Source organism: Geospiza fortis, unplaced genomic scaffold (genome assembly GCF_000277835.1).
Source record: "Geospiza fortis unplaced genomic scaffold, GeoFor_1.0 scaffold84, whole genome shotgun sequence".
NCBI lineage: Eukaryota > Metazoa > Chordata > Aves > Passeriformes > Thraupidae > Geospiza > Geospiza fortis.
The window spans coordinates 2,095,559-2,110,323 of record NW_005054363.1 but is presented as its reverse complement, the minus strand read 5'-3'; the positions used below and the strand labels follow the sequence as shown (position 1 = coordinate 2,110,323).

Sequence of the window (14,765 nt, the reverse complement as noted above, 5' to 3'; positions counted from 1 at the left end):
TCCTTGATACAATTTGTATTCAGCATGCACTGCAATGGTTAGTGGGGTGGTGCCTGTTAGGCAGGCTATGAGCCATGGGTGAAATGGCAGCACTTGGTGTAAATCATCTTCAGAGAACACTCCTCTCTGCCATGCACAAGCAGTATGCTTGCTAGGGGATATGGACTTAAACTGAAAAAAGTGCAGTCTAGCCCATTCAGATATCAATTAGCCAAAGCTCCATACCTGGAATATCCTATGCAGTTCTTGGCTCCTACAACAACTTGCCACTCTCCATCTTTCCTTCATCTATTTATTGACAGATTTAATATCCTGGGTCACTGAGGAAAACTAGATTCTAGGAAAGGCAGTCATGAAAAAAAAATTCCAGAAGATCCCAAGAGGACATCACAAGTTTGAGCTGCTGCTGAGTAGGAGGAAACCTTAAAAATGTCTGACAGAACCTTCCACTGCCATTGTAGAGGATGGCTGGATGTGGTCAAGTAGTTGGAATAGCAAAGAATGAATCAGAGGGTCTTTTATCCAGAGATTACCTAGATCTGCACGTTATTATGGACAAACCCCTAACTGCTTTTGCAACTTGTCTCCATATTTACCCAACTACATGGATACAGTTGAATTCATCAACACAACAAGAGGCTTCTTCCACATCCTCTGGAAAGACAGGAGATGGGGGGACTACACAGCTCAGACTGGACATAGCTGCTCAGTCTCACTGGGACTCAGCTGCCTCATTTGCACCAACTGCCTAAGGATATCTGGGCACTTGGTGAGTTTGGGACTGAAAGTTCATTATTGACAATAAAAATTTTAGAAGGGTGAATCAAAACTACAACCAGCCACATTCCAAAATCTACTGGAATTGGTGGGAGAATCTGGTAGTTACTCTCTCTGTAACTACCTGCTATACTTGAGACAAAGGTATGCTTAGATCACTGCTGTCGTCCAGTGTATTCAGATTAAAAAAATGTTTGTTAATAATTGTATTCAGATTAATAAATAAATAAACAACAAACTAGAACTGACAAGCTCCTCTTGCCATGAGCACTTTGTGAGCCAGGACAAGAATTCCTCCATCTCATCTCATCTGCAGTCTTGCCCTAAATGTTTCTGCTCTTTTTCTGCAAGGTCCTTTTGATTGTCCCACAGAAACAAATTCCCAGATGAACTCTAAGGAGCCTGATCCTATTTAAAAATGTAAGTTTAAAACTCCTTTCTCACTTCACCATTCTTGGCAAGGGCTCAGACATGAACCACATGTCTGGTGGAGGAACTAGGCCCACAGACTGCTTTAATTACAACCTTGTCTGCTGATATTAAATGGAGCTTCACTGGCATTAGAATGCTGCAGAAGTAATTAACCCTAAATGAAATTATTTCCTATGTAATTTATAAACTTTACTTCTTTCAACTGGAAGAATTCCATGTGTTGAAACAACAACTTCACCATTCAAAGCTGAAAAAATGCCAGAAGACAGAAACTCCTCATACTGCATTTCTGAGGATAATATTGAAGTGGGAAAAGAAAAGCTGTTGCGAAACTTTATTAGCAACTAGGCTAACTCCAGCTACCCAGTGGGTCTGTTCTTAAAAAGTTTAAAATTTAATGTCTTTGTAGGCATATGAGAGAAGAATCAGGCCTGGAAACAGTATCTGAAAGGCTGCACAATAGCAAACACTACTTATAAAATTTTATATTCATTTAAATACAAAGTGAATGTGAAATCTGTTCACTTTTTAAAGTAGCAGAAATGACTGCAAATCCTTTTGTTGAAAATCCATTACCTGAACTCTAATTTTACTGGCTAATGAAGCAATTAATTCATCTGTCCCAACTGCTACTACTTCACTTTACACCTACTGATACTTTTGCTGCACAGGCAATAAAAAATAAATCAAAAGGAGAGTCATGCACCCACTTCCCCATGCTCACACTATTTGCTGATGCGAGCTTCAACTACTTATATTTTATCTTATATATTGTGAACTTCAAGGCAATTATTTTACAGCTATTCTAAATCCAAAACACAAACCATCCTCTTTTAGAATCATATACAAGCAAGCTTTCCCCTAATTATCAATCCCTCTGTTTGTAGACTCATACTTTTAACTACAGGAATAAATGAGAGTATTCCCTGTCCCCAAAATATCAGTATCTAAAGAGATGCTTTAAATGATTCCTGTCCAAGAATGAGGTATCTAATCTCTAAGAAAACCAACACTCTAAAGGAGGTGAGAGAGTTAACACTTATATTTACACAAAGGTATATTTTACTTTCAAAACAGTATATAACAACACATGTCTAACTACTAGGTATATACTAGGTATATTTTTAAATATCCTTCACTCAGATTAAACTTTGTTAAAGTGTGCATAGACCAAGGCATTAGAAAAATTAAAAAGACTTCTTATTTTATAATTTCTGTAAAAACAATCTTGAAAATTTTTATATTGTCTAAATTTACAAAGTCCTGTAACTTTTTCCTCAGTACTTATGTGAATGGATTAATCATTGCTGCATGCATGAACTGCATGATGCAGATCACTGAGAGTGACCAGCAGTTCAGTCAATGATGTTGTTCATCAGTTAAAATTCTGGGATTTATTTTCATTCTTCCACGAGAAAAATATATAAAAGTTAAAAATAAGGCCAATTATAAAGAGCACATCTTGTCTCCCAGCTCTAGTAACTGTAGAACAGTTTCCATACAGAGGACCTTTCATCTGGATTTTCTTACTCAACTTGGAGAAACTAACATCAGATTTTATTAGGATACCTTAATTCTCAATACTTTTAGCCTGTGAAAAGGAAGTATACACAGAATTAGTCTCTTTAGTCCTTCTGCCCATATCCACTCTATGGATAGAACAGAATACCCAGGAGCACAGTTACTCCTATCATTCTCTTGTCAGGGGATGAAAAATGTCTGAGGTGGTAGTACTAAAAAAAGTAGCCTGTGACAGAGTAATTGGATCCTGCACAGATAAAGGTTTTTTGTGATCAAAGCAAAAAATGTAACAGCCACCATCTCCAAACCATCCACCACAGAACTTAGATGTCTCTATAATAATTTCACTGAAAGCATAAACAATTTAAAAAATTCTTGCAATATATCTTTATATTTAACTGATAAAGGATAGAAAGGATTGCCTTGCAAGTAATACTCATATCACTCTTCATTAGAGCTGTTTTGCTCTAAGTCTTTTTCACTTGAAATGTATCTTTCATCCTGTTCTTTTTCTTGCCCAAGGAAGAGTTTGGCGTTTCAAAATCTCCATCACCAAATCACCCTGTTTAACCCACTGAAGAAAAAGACAATACTGAAATTTTATACATGCCTGATTTGTACCCTCAGTTCATCAGATTATAAAATGAGTTATGAAGAAGAGCAGATCAAACACATTCTTGCTATGAAAAAAATTTCCAGCATATTTCAAGATTTCAACAAGTCCTGGTCTTGAATATCAAGCTGCCTGCATTTGGCTGCAAGTTAATTTTTTTTTCTCCTAACTGTGTTGAGGCACTCGTAAGTTGCTCTCCTTATATGGAGAGAAGAAGATTGTAACAGACATATAAAAGAGCACAATGTACCTACTTGGTTTGATTGTTTGCTTTGTCAAAATAACTAGTCAAATATCAAAGCAGCTACAACATGTATCTAAAACAACACTTCACACAAAGAAGAGGAGAGTGTTATTAAGTCTTACAGAGGTACCTAAATCAATAATAATCTTCCTCTCTTCCTGCCTTTCAGAGGAGATGCAAACTGTCAAGCATCACTCAGACTTATTATTGTGTTCTAGCATCCTTTCCCTCTGGCTGGCCTGTACAACAATAATGTCTGAAATAGCCCACGCACTTGAAATTTTCACCAGCCACTCATCATGAGCCCCAGGAGATGCAACCACACCACTGAGCAACCACCGTATCTCCTGGTCTCATACACACTGGTGCCTAGCAGCTGAAGACCTGTACACCGTCTTCATCACTGAGGCCAACAGACACATCCTCCTCTACCTCCTCATCCAGCTGAAGGCTTCCAAAGGAGTACTTATTTCTAGGCATGGGAGAGGAGCTCAGCACAACGGGGTTCCCAAACACCAGGGGGTGAGTGAAGGGATTAATGACTTCTGAGTCAGAATCACTGGATTCTGTCCCACTGCTGGTGGAGCCCTCCATCATCTGGATGGCAGCCATGTGATCCATCATGCCACTGGCACGCAGCGACTGCATCACTGGGCTCTGCTTTGACTGTGCCCCAGCTGCCATACCATTGGCCATCATTTTGCCTTCTGGAGAAGACATCTTAGCCACCCCACCTCCTTTGCAGTATCTCTCTGATCTATACTCCTGCCCAGGAGTTGAGGATATCTGGCTCAGGATAAATGGATCTGTAACTGACTTATTGCAGAGATTATGGGTTTTCTGTGCTCGAGGTCGTTGAGAACCTGGAGAATATCTGCAATAGCCATGGCAGTTAGTAGCATGGCTGTCCTCCTCCCCAGTCCTCACCCTGCAGTCATGCCCATTTTCTGAGACATAGCCCTGAGAGCCAGTTCTACTCAGGCTCATGTTAGGGCTGGACTCTTTGCTGCTGGGAGGCAATGGAGTGGCCAGCGGGCTACGGCTTCCCGGCCCTCGGAACATTTCATCAACCAGAGAGCTATGCCTTGGCATCCTGGGGCTTCCACCCGGGTAGAAGGAGAGATTAGCTGTGTTATCATCAAGGTACTCTTCTGAGACATACTGGGAAGACTTTAGAGAAGCTGAGGAGTCCCTATATCTAGCTCTATTGCGATTTTCATCTCTGTAGTGAATATAGGCACCACTGGTCAAATCACCCTCATAATTGTCATTTGTTTGGGAATATGACCGGGTTATTTGTCCTCTGAGGAGATCATACTCGCTATCTACATCACTGCAGTCAATGAAAGGAATGGAGGTGCTGCTGCCATGAGCAGCCCTGGAAGCTGGACCTGTGCTTGGCTGCTGTGATTGAGGTCTGTTCTGCTGCATCCTGTCCTTAGCAGGCTCCTCTTCTTCCTCCACTGCTGAGACCACTGCTCCATCCACCTTTCTGCCTTCCTTTGGACTCTTCTTCAAGGAAGGGCTCTTGTGCTGTCCAGTGTCTTCTGTTGAAGATTTCAACTCCTTCCCTTGCCGGCAGCTCTGCACTGCTGCAGCATCATTGCTGTCTCCATAGGCTCTAGCAGTCTGCAAAGATAATAGAGGGAGGGCAAGGGGGACACAATGGGAAGGACAAAAGGGGAGGGAGGGTGGGAGGGGAGAGGTTTGGGAGGGATGGGAGCCAGAGGGAAAAGGCTGCATGTAATTACACACCAGGATTTCACATCTGCAGCAACACAGGAGTCTCTTGGAAAGAAAAGAGGTAACCCAAGACTTAAAACTAATTAAAATTGGAAAAAAAAAGAGGTTTCTGATCTGGAACAACAGAAAAAAACCATAGGCTAAACAAGGGAAAAGAAGGCATACCGGGCAGTGATAATGTAAAAAGGGGTATTTGAGGTGTTTCTGGGCTCTAAGGCAGCCACTAACACTCTAAAAACATCAACCAGTGCACATTACTCTGAGAACCTGGAGGAAAAGATAAAAACATAAAACAAATTCTGCACAACCTACTTAGATACAATTAAAAAGTCATGTGTGGACTTTTGAGGACCCTACATTCACTCCCTGGAGCATAGCTGCCACTGGTTCATAGGCTGGCTTTTCTGCAGACATCTGCCCCGCAGCCACGCTCCATCTACCTGAGCTTGTCTCAGCAACATTAAAATGCTACAAGCTATTTGAAATGGGCTCCATCTATAACAAAATTCTCTGAAGTTCCTAAACTTGCAGAAAGGAGAGAGCCTGTGAATATCAAGAGGAAGCGATGCATAGAAGGCGAAGGTTCAGGTAGCATTCTTAAATGCATTAACCTAGTAGCTTGCTCCTGACATTTTTAGCTCTACCTAACATAAGGTAATGTGATCAAAGGTTCATCTCCACAGATACAGATGAGCACAGAAAACACTGGCAAGTGGAGAAACCACAACAACCAAGTCAGGAAAATGAAGCTTCCTGACCTGCCTCCTCTGAAGGCTGTCCCAGGAGAGCCATCAGCCCATATGTTTGGTGTGTTTGGGATGCCAGCAACTGGAGAAACCAGAGCCAAAGAGTGGAAGAGGGCGAGGCCACTGGCACGGTCTGTGCTTGTGGGAGTGCTGTTTTCTGTGTTTACATGTGTGGCTGTGTGTTCATGCACTGTATGTGTGCATTCATGTGGGTGCCTATAGTGAATACGTGCTCAGCCCTACTGGGACCTGGGAACCTGCAGCTGCTGCAGCCTCACCACCACTGACTGGGCTTTTGGACTTGTGAACTCCCAGCACACAGCAGCTGTCAGCATGAGATAAATACATATGGTATCTGCCACAGCTAATGGCTTAGAAGGCCAGAGGTGCAATTTTTCTGAGCAAATAATTGTTCTCTTCCCTTGTTAATACCTGGTTAACACTAACCTAACCCCCTGAAACAGGCAACCAAGATCTCTCAGCAAAGAAAAGTAATTACACTTTCCCCAGATGCAATAGCTACAACCAAGGACCCTGGCAGCAACACTGAGGGTTGCAATTTTTCAGATGGTCATTAGTACAGCTCAGACAAGCTCACTATTTATATTTGTCTGGTTGTCTGAAAGCAATGCTGTTTCACTCAGCAGAACCTAAAGCTTATGACACCCAGGGCTCCTTAGCTCCCAGCTAAATGGTAAGCAAGCAGAAAACTATGCTCCTAGGGTTTTAAAACAGCAATCAGTGGAGGGTAATCTAACAAGAAATGTTTCAAAGGATTTCATTTCCAGGGTTTCATCAACATCACTGACTTGTTTTGGCACCTCTGTATGCTGTTCTGAAGGCTGTGCAGTCAGACTCCTGATGGAATGAATCTTGCTGTGTTTCCTGGAGATAAAAGGAAAATCACATAAAGAGCTATTTCAGTTTTTTTTTTCTACAAACAGGAATCAAGAGACATGCTTTTAAAACAAAACCTTTGAATAACAGCTTTCATAAAATTTTGCTCCAAAACAGATTAACATTCCTCCTTTCTGTAAAATTTTAATGTGCTGTGTGTTGCAAACATATCACTGTAAGAAAAGGGAGATGCACTGAAGCAAAAATGGTTTACTAGGTAAGCATGAATCATAAGCAATGAGCTACTGGCATGGTCTTGGTGGCATTTTGGCCATTACTTTCAGCTCACCATGAGCATGATGAGTTCAGACAGAACTGCTCTAGCAAGCTAGAAGACTTTCAGTTTCCCTGGAGACCTCTCCCTTGAGCTTGGCTGTACTTTTTCTTACGTTCAGTTTTACTCTGAGCTGAATATGTCTGTTCACACACATTGACCACATCCCAACAAAGAGGGTGCAAATCAAATTGGGAGAAAGTTACCTGTGATAGCAGGATGTTCATCGCTGAAAAACAGATTGAAGACTACTAATTTTAAGTGAACTCTAAGTTATGAAACTTTTGCCAAAACATGCAGGACCACAGGATATTACACATGTGATAAACAGTCAAACCAGCAGAGAAGGAATTTTTTTCTTTGGACTAGTGCCAAGATCTCAGACTCTAACTAACTGGAAATCACAACTTTTCTTGGATCTTAACACATTGGGATAATAAATTTGTTCCCTCTCACCTTTCAAACTGCACTTTTTTGTGCCCTCCTTCCTTAACATAGTCAAGAACTTGCTTCTGAGTCCGACCACTGGAAGAAAACCAGAATTAAAGTATTTAATACAATATACCACCTGGTCATCATAACCTTGCATTTGCCTTGCATATTAAGTCACAGCAAACAGAAAAGTATTAGGCACTATCAGCAGAAACTCGTGTTAAGATCATACAGAAGGGGACCTGGTCAGATACACACAGAGTTTTACCATTTTGCATGTTATTTGTCTCTTTTTTTTGCTATGGAGCTACTTTTTGATGCCATTTCAGAACTGCTTCAGTTCAGCTTTGTGGGCCCTATAGGGTACTACATTTCTGGGAAGTCACTACAACGGAAAGTGAAGCAGGGGTTAAGCTTTCCTTTAATGAATTAATATATTATTGAATCCTTTTTAGTCAAATACTAGCCTTATCTGATATTAGTAAACCCTGGAAACAAGATAAAACCCCTGACATCTACTTCATTCCTCGGTTGCTACTATAAAACACACCTTTTCTGCAGAGATTTAGGCTAGAAATCCCTTTCTATCCTTCTGCTACAGGGTGTGAGGTAGTCAGAAAGCCCAGCACTGGTTATCGTACAAAGCTATAAACTCCAAAGCAAACTGAAAACAGCACAGGAAACCCACACCTCAAGAATGCTCAACTGAGAGCCAAATTCTTCCAATTCATTAGAGGCTTTCAGGGACTGGAAAAGGTTATTGAACGCAGTAACACAGATCACAGTGAGAGGAGGATGTAGCCAAAACCTGCTTTCCAAATCCTGAGGTAAGTTGAATGTAGCTACAGTTTTCCATTTACTTCAGGCAAAAACTTAACAAGCTATAGTTTGTTTACCCAACATAGGTACTTCCATATTAATTTACTTTGCAGGCAGCAAACAAAGTGGAAAGAGAGTCAGAATGGCTGTATATACACTGTGTTCTTATGCAAGGCATCTAGAGTGCATCATTCATCTCAGCAAAGAGCGCTTCTGGCTGTACAGCTTGTATCAGCTTCACAAACAAAATAAACTGTATGAATAAAAGGATTTCCCCCTGGCACACACAGTGCAATATCTACAATAATGCTTCTGCCAGTGTAATGAAAAAAAAACCCCAAAACAATAACTCAACTTTTGAAAGCCTTCCTACAGGTCTAACAATATCACAGGTATACCTGGTCTTAGCAGAGGTGGTCATGTCACATAAATCCTTTGTGATCATAAAGCCATTGCTCTGAACTACACAAATATGGGTTTATCACAGGGACATAAAACAATCTCTACTCTGATACATAGCAAAGACCCCATCCTAGGAGCAGAGGATTCAAAGAATCCCCAAAAATTGCTAGCTAGTGTTGCTGAGGACACAGGTGAATCTTCTTGTGCAAAACCAGCTGGACCCTATATATTTTATATCTTACCTTCAGAAAGCTACTTTGCAACAGCTGCTACAAAATTAATGCAGGGTTTTCCCCTACAGTGTTCTTTGCACGGTTCTGGCTGAGAAGATGCAATGGAAAATATAAAGGAGCAAACTACAAGGTAAAAAAGGTGAGCTGAAAATAACAGGTTTAATCCTAGACCATTATGGATGTGATTTTGAAATGGAGAGGCAACAAAGGTGGAAAGAATGCATGTCTTACCTGAACCTAAATGAAGAACCTCTAGAAAAAAGAACAGGTTTAGGCTTTGGTTTAGGTTCCTCAAAAAGCCTGAAAAAGGCATGATGCTCCACACAGATCTTCCAGAAAGACTTGCAAAAATCTCGACTGGCCATAAGGAATTCCAGGGTGTCCTGGAATGAACTCTGAAAATTGGGATAGCATTTGCAATGTAAGCTGGGCAGCAACATAGATTAGAGAAATGCATTGACAAATTAGGAGCTATGCTAAAAAAAAGAAAAAAGAATAAAGAAAAAAAACCCCAAAAGCTTCTTCCCAACTTACTGGCTTTCAGGCTTAACAGGACCTATCCTTCTAACGTTGAGACATTGCTGGTCTGCCTGTCAGTATCAAAGTTATTGCTCAAACTTCCTTTCATTGGCAAATATGACAGAGATAAAGCAGTGGTTTGAATGTTAATGAGAAGAAGTTGATTATATGCTATACCTTAAGAATTGATGATACAGTACCAGAGCTGCAACCAGAAGATGACTCTGGGACATTCTATTCTGACTGACTCAATTTACATGTCCTGTGCCAGGACTGCTCACCTGAGATGCCAGGTTTACGTGCACAATACCAACAGTGAACACAAGCAATTAAAATATTCATGAGCTGATAAAAAACACGTGTGATCTGTGAATAGAAATTTGCCAAATAACTTTTTGTCAAGTTCAACAACTCCTACCAGGGACTTACATTCACATCAGGCCGTAGTTTGATAAGAAAACGTTTCCTCTTGAAGCTCAGCTTCCGAACCTTAGCCCAGTTGAAGGCATTGATCTTGGTGTGACCCTACAGAGAACAAAGCCAGCTGGGTTCAATCATTCCAGGTCCAAATGGAAAAATCTAAACCACTAAAGAAGCTTGTCATAAATTAATCATCTGTTCACTTAACTTGAAATGATGAAATTTCTTATAACTCATCCTCTGATAATGCAAACCATAAACATCTGGTGAAATGACTGAGGCAGGCACTTAGGGTTAAACTCTTGCAATACAGGACTAGTTACTGTGGAAATATCCAACCCAGTATCATTGCACAAGACAGGGTGGACCAGATTTTGCTATCTTGTGCTACTATGCAGACTTTCTGAGGACTAAAGATTTTCTGTGGACTAAATCACCTTCCAAAGGTGCCTCACTCTATTTCCACCAGGGACAGAGAATGCAGGGAATCCAGACATATGTCACCTCACTTTGATGAAGTAGATTTAATCCCTCTTTTTACGTCTGCAGGGCAAAATAAATATCTCTTTAAATAGTGCTTAACTGTGGAAAAAAAAAGCAACTGCAGGTTTTGTATTGGAAGTACAAAATACTGTATATTTTGAGCTTTTATAAGGACCACCAGAAGCAAAAGCAATTTAAACAAATTATTTGTCTCTTAAGAGCCACAAAATGATTTTCTGGGAAAAAGCAACCAATACCATAAGCAAACAGCAAGAAGGAAATTATCTTTATAATATTCCAACTCCCAGCCACTACATCATTAGCCCCTACCCTCCAGAAGTTTCGCTTTTAATCTATGTCAGCAGGTATTGGAGATGCTATGTTAAAATATTCACTAAAGCAGGTTGTCCAATGAAGACTTCAATACAAACATTCCTAGAGCATAGCACAGAAGTTTCAGAGAACTACTACAGGATTGCTAAAAGCAGAAACCCACGTTGATTTGGGCACCGTCACCAGACAGCTGTAGGAGTAATGACAGTGTAATGATCTCTGCTAAGTCAACCAGCTGTCTAAGAATCACATAATTAATCTCCTTAAAATAATCAGCAGCACCGACACTGATTTCTAAATAAATGGCAGACTTTAAAGTAAGTCTGACTACAGCTTATGCCATTTGTGAACGAACTTTTATTTTCATTCGGGTCATTCTAACGAGATCCTCATATTTCAATTTCTATCAGTCACAACCAAAATAAAAATAAGAACCCAGGTCTTGACCTATGAAGTGGTTGAAGGAAGCCCTAAGCCTGCTGACAGATGCCAATTGCCCAGCAGACTCCAGCAGGTCAGAGCCCAACTTCCTTTTCAGCATCCAGTCTTGGAGCTTCACCCAGTAAAATTTCCAAGCTTTTCAGAAACTTTAAAAACAAAACAAAACTGTTTTGAAAGTCCCAAACACATTAGGCTGAGCAGACATGACTTCAGACCTTGTCAAATCAAGCCTTGGGCCATCAACCTGCAGCTACACTCCACAGCAGGATCTCAGCTGCGTGCTGGGACTCTGAAGTCAGTGCTGCTCCCTGTGGACACACACTTTCACCTTGAAGACAGCCTTAATTTACAAGGCTTGGCAGTTCATTAATTCAGCTGATGAAAATGCTGTGGGGGAGCAGGGGAAGGGCCTGAACATACATTTGCTTGGGTTATATGCATTTCTAACAATGTCCTAGTGTTCTCATGGTTTCAACCATGTTTCAGTTTTGGGGTTCTACTACCAACTCATTTAGTTGATCAGGGATCTTTTTAATTTGCTGCCTTTTTTTGGCTGTTTGTTTGGTTGGGTATTTTTAAATCCTGAAGTATTTGGGTCAGACACTTCTGGGCTTGTTTGTTGCTGTTATTTTCTTTATGAAAGGACTCAAAGTATTTTGTAAGGCTGAAAACGCTGGTATTTTAATTATAGTAGAACAGTTAAAATGAATAGTCTTTTTGACAATTGTAAAAAGGGATATTTTAAAGGACAGCTTACTTACTGTTTTTAGCACAGAGTCAGGTAAGTATCTAAAGTGAAAGCAGCTGACACCAGCTGACTACCTGTAGCTTCACAATTGTAAAAGCCAAATTTGTTATTTACGTAAGAGGAACTGCAGAATGAGAATTCGACAAATTTACTAATGATGCTTCATGAATATGTACTAGAGTGACTGCAGTAGGAAAGGAGAGGAAAAAAATAGAAGGAAAGCAGTTTGGATCTTTAAAGGAAAGAAGTAAGATCCATGGATTCGGCAAAGATACAATGGCCAAGGCTGGTCAAGAAAACTGTAAAAACTTTGAAGTAGTAACACTACAGAGAGCTTATATTTACTGCCTTCATCCTTCTGCATGGACTCCTGCTGTCTCTTGTTTTACTTGTCTCTGCTTCTCACCCATTTAACGTGCACAAGCCCTGCAAGACCTACCTGCCCCTACATGTAGGAGAAGGCAGCATGACCAACCTGCAAATCATGAGCCACAGCTCAGTTTGCTCAGTTTGAACAGCACATTGTGGATACAGATGGAGCTCCACGCTGTGCATCCACATAAGGTAGGAGGCCTGGAAGCAAAGGGCCCAATGCAGCTATAACAGGTTTAAGATAATTCTTAGAAAAATTTTGGACGTTCTTGTATTTTCCCAACTGAATACTTGTAGACATGGCTGAGTTCCTGAATTCTTACTGCTGTCAGAAATCCCTCTACTTTATGAAGTACAAAATCATGCTCTAACCTGAAACACCAGAATGCCTGTGTTGGCAACAGCCAGGTTGATTTTTGTCCCCTCCCTGTCCTTGGCTGGGTGCAAGCGTATCCCGTACATCTCCAGCCGACGGGCAATCTCCAACAGCTGGAAGTCAGACTCTGCTGGTGTCTGTCCCCTTGAGAAAGAAAACAGAGAACGCTCACAAGCTTGTCACACCTTTTAATAGAGATCAAGAGGTCCTCCAGAGAACAAAGAGACATTTGATCAAAGAGACTGAAAACTGTCAGAGGTGTAATATCTGTTTGGTTTTTCTACATCCCCAGACTTTTATCAGCTAGAACAACAACTTACTCTAAACAAATATCAAAGAATACACAGATTTTACAGTCTATTATAAATTTTGATTTATAAATTTTTGCTCCAATTCTGAGACACCTGATACAGATAGATTTTAAACCATTAGCTCAAACAGAATTTACTACCTCCCTTTGTTTTTTCCACTAGAAGACATGCCATTCCTAAAAAATAATGAATGGAAGCATGTAATGATGCTATTCATTGTAAAAGTGATTATAATATCAAAATGAAGTAAAACAGAAGGCATGAAAACCTTACCATAAATGTTGTGAAGCCATAAGCATCACCATCATTAATTGTGATGAAATTATGCAAAGCTTTGATTATTACTGCCATAGAAATCACTACCACTCACCTATTACTCAACCTAGCTCAAAAATGAAACTGTTCACATCTTGAAGTGTTCTTGACAGCTAAAAAAATACTTTTCGAAGCCTTATTGGTACTTCTGTTCACCATCTTGCTAGTACAGGTTTTTTCTCCAGACATTAGGATACCAATTTGCATCATTATCTTGAATTCTCTTCCCCCATAATTCTGCAAGTACTCCGTGCTTTTCCTAAAACTGTCACTAAACCCCTTCTTCAACCTATCTCAAAATACAGCATGGAAAGGTTGAAAGGCAACATTCAGTGTCCTTGAAACCAAAGGACTACTGTCAGAAGTGCCTGACTGATCAGTTGTGATTTGCAATCATACCTGCACGCACAAAATCAGCAGTAAAGCATTTTGTATGAAATAGACTGTAAAATAACAGCACGCTTGAATGAATATTGAATCAACTGTGCTTTAAACATCTTGTTATGATGATGGGAAAAAGGCAGGAGTAACCTTCAGAAAGTTCATAGGCTTTAACAGTTTTTGAGAAGCAACCCTTGAGAAACTCAGAGGTCCAAAGCTCTTTTGTACTTCAGATCTAGCATATACTTACCACTAGAACTACTCTACAGGAAAAGAAGGCCAATAACAAAACCAAAAAAAGTCTTACATGTGGTTACGGTGAAATTCCATGATTTTGTCTTCTAGTGCTTCTTGATGAGGTATATACTTGTTCTTCGCTAAGTGTTCACGATCTATGGTTTCATCAAAATCCCCAATCTCAGCTGTGGAGAATTTCAAGAGGACTCTATTAAAGCACCATATTACATCTCAATAATCTGGTCAATCCAGAAGCCCCTGACAGCTGTGAGGAGGGCAGAGAAGCAAACATAGTTCCTTGCAACCCCTGCCATGGTTTTACGATTCAGGATCCCAGTACATTATCTTCCATTCATTACTCTCTTCTCCTCTGTGTTAGTATTTGATACGTGAGAGGAAACCCCAGGACTTCTCCCATCTACCACAACTAAGTAAGTTGTTGGATGTCAGCTGAAGAGATGGAGCCATCAATGCTACCTTGGCTTGTGTGGGGGATAAGGGCAGGGGTAACAGGGAGGGCAGCACTAACTGAGCAGAACTCATCCATCTCTCTCACACTCTCTCATGGTGCTCAGGTGCCTCTCCATGGAGCAGCCAAGCACTAGCTTCCTCTCCAGGCCCATGCTCCACATGGTAACCTTTGAGAGAAAGTCAAAAAGATGGTTCTGTTTGCTTGTTTGAACACTAGCTTGTAAT

General features: G+C 40.6%; 1 protein-coding gene across 3 annotated transcripts in view; it reads right to left on the bottom strand.

The window, feature by feature from the left end:
* FARP1 (FERM, ARH/RhoGEF and pleckstrin domain protein 1) overlaps positions 1–14,765 on the bottom strand; it is a 161,544-nt gene that overhangs the window by 41,500 nt on the left and 105,279 nt on the right. For 2 of the 3 annotated variants that reach the window (XM_031059548.1, XM_014308278.2), the window contains exons 6-12: positions 14,140–14,254; positions 12,822–12,969; positions 10,082–10,177; positions 9,365–9,528; positions 7,704–7,772; positions 6,886–6,961; positions 4,979–5,216 (exon numbers count right to left, since the gene is read on the bottom strand). In XM_031059548.1, coding sequence (XP_030915408.1) covers positions 4,979–5,216; positions 6,886–6,961; positions 7,704–7,772; positions 9,365–9,528; positions 10,082–10,177; positions 12,822–12,969; positions 14,140–14,254 — 906 coding nt within the window. The remainder of the gene's footprint in view (positions 1–4,978; positions 5,217–6,885; positions 6,962–7,703; positions 7,773–9,364; positions 9,529–10,081; positions 10,178–12,821; positions 12,970–14,139; positions 14,255–14,765) is intronic. The other variant, XM_031059549.1, reaches the window with a different exon arrangement.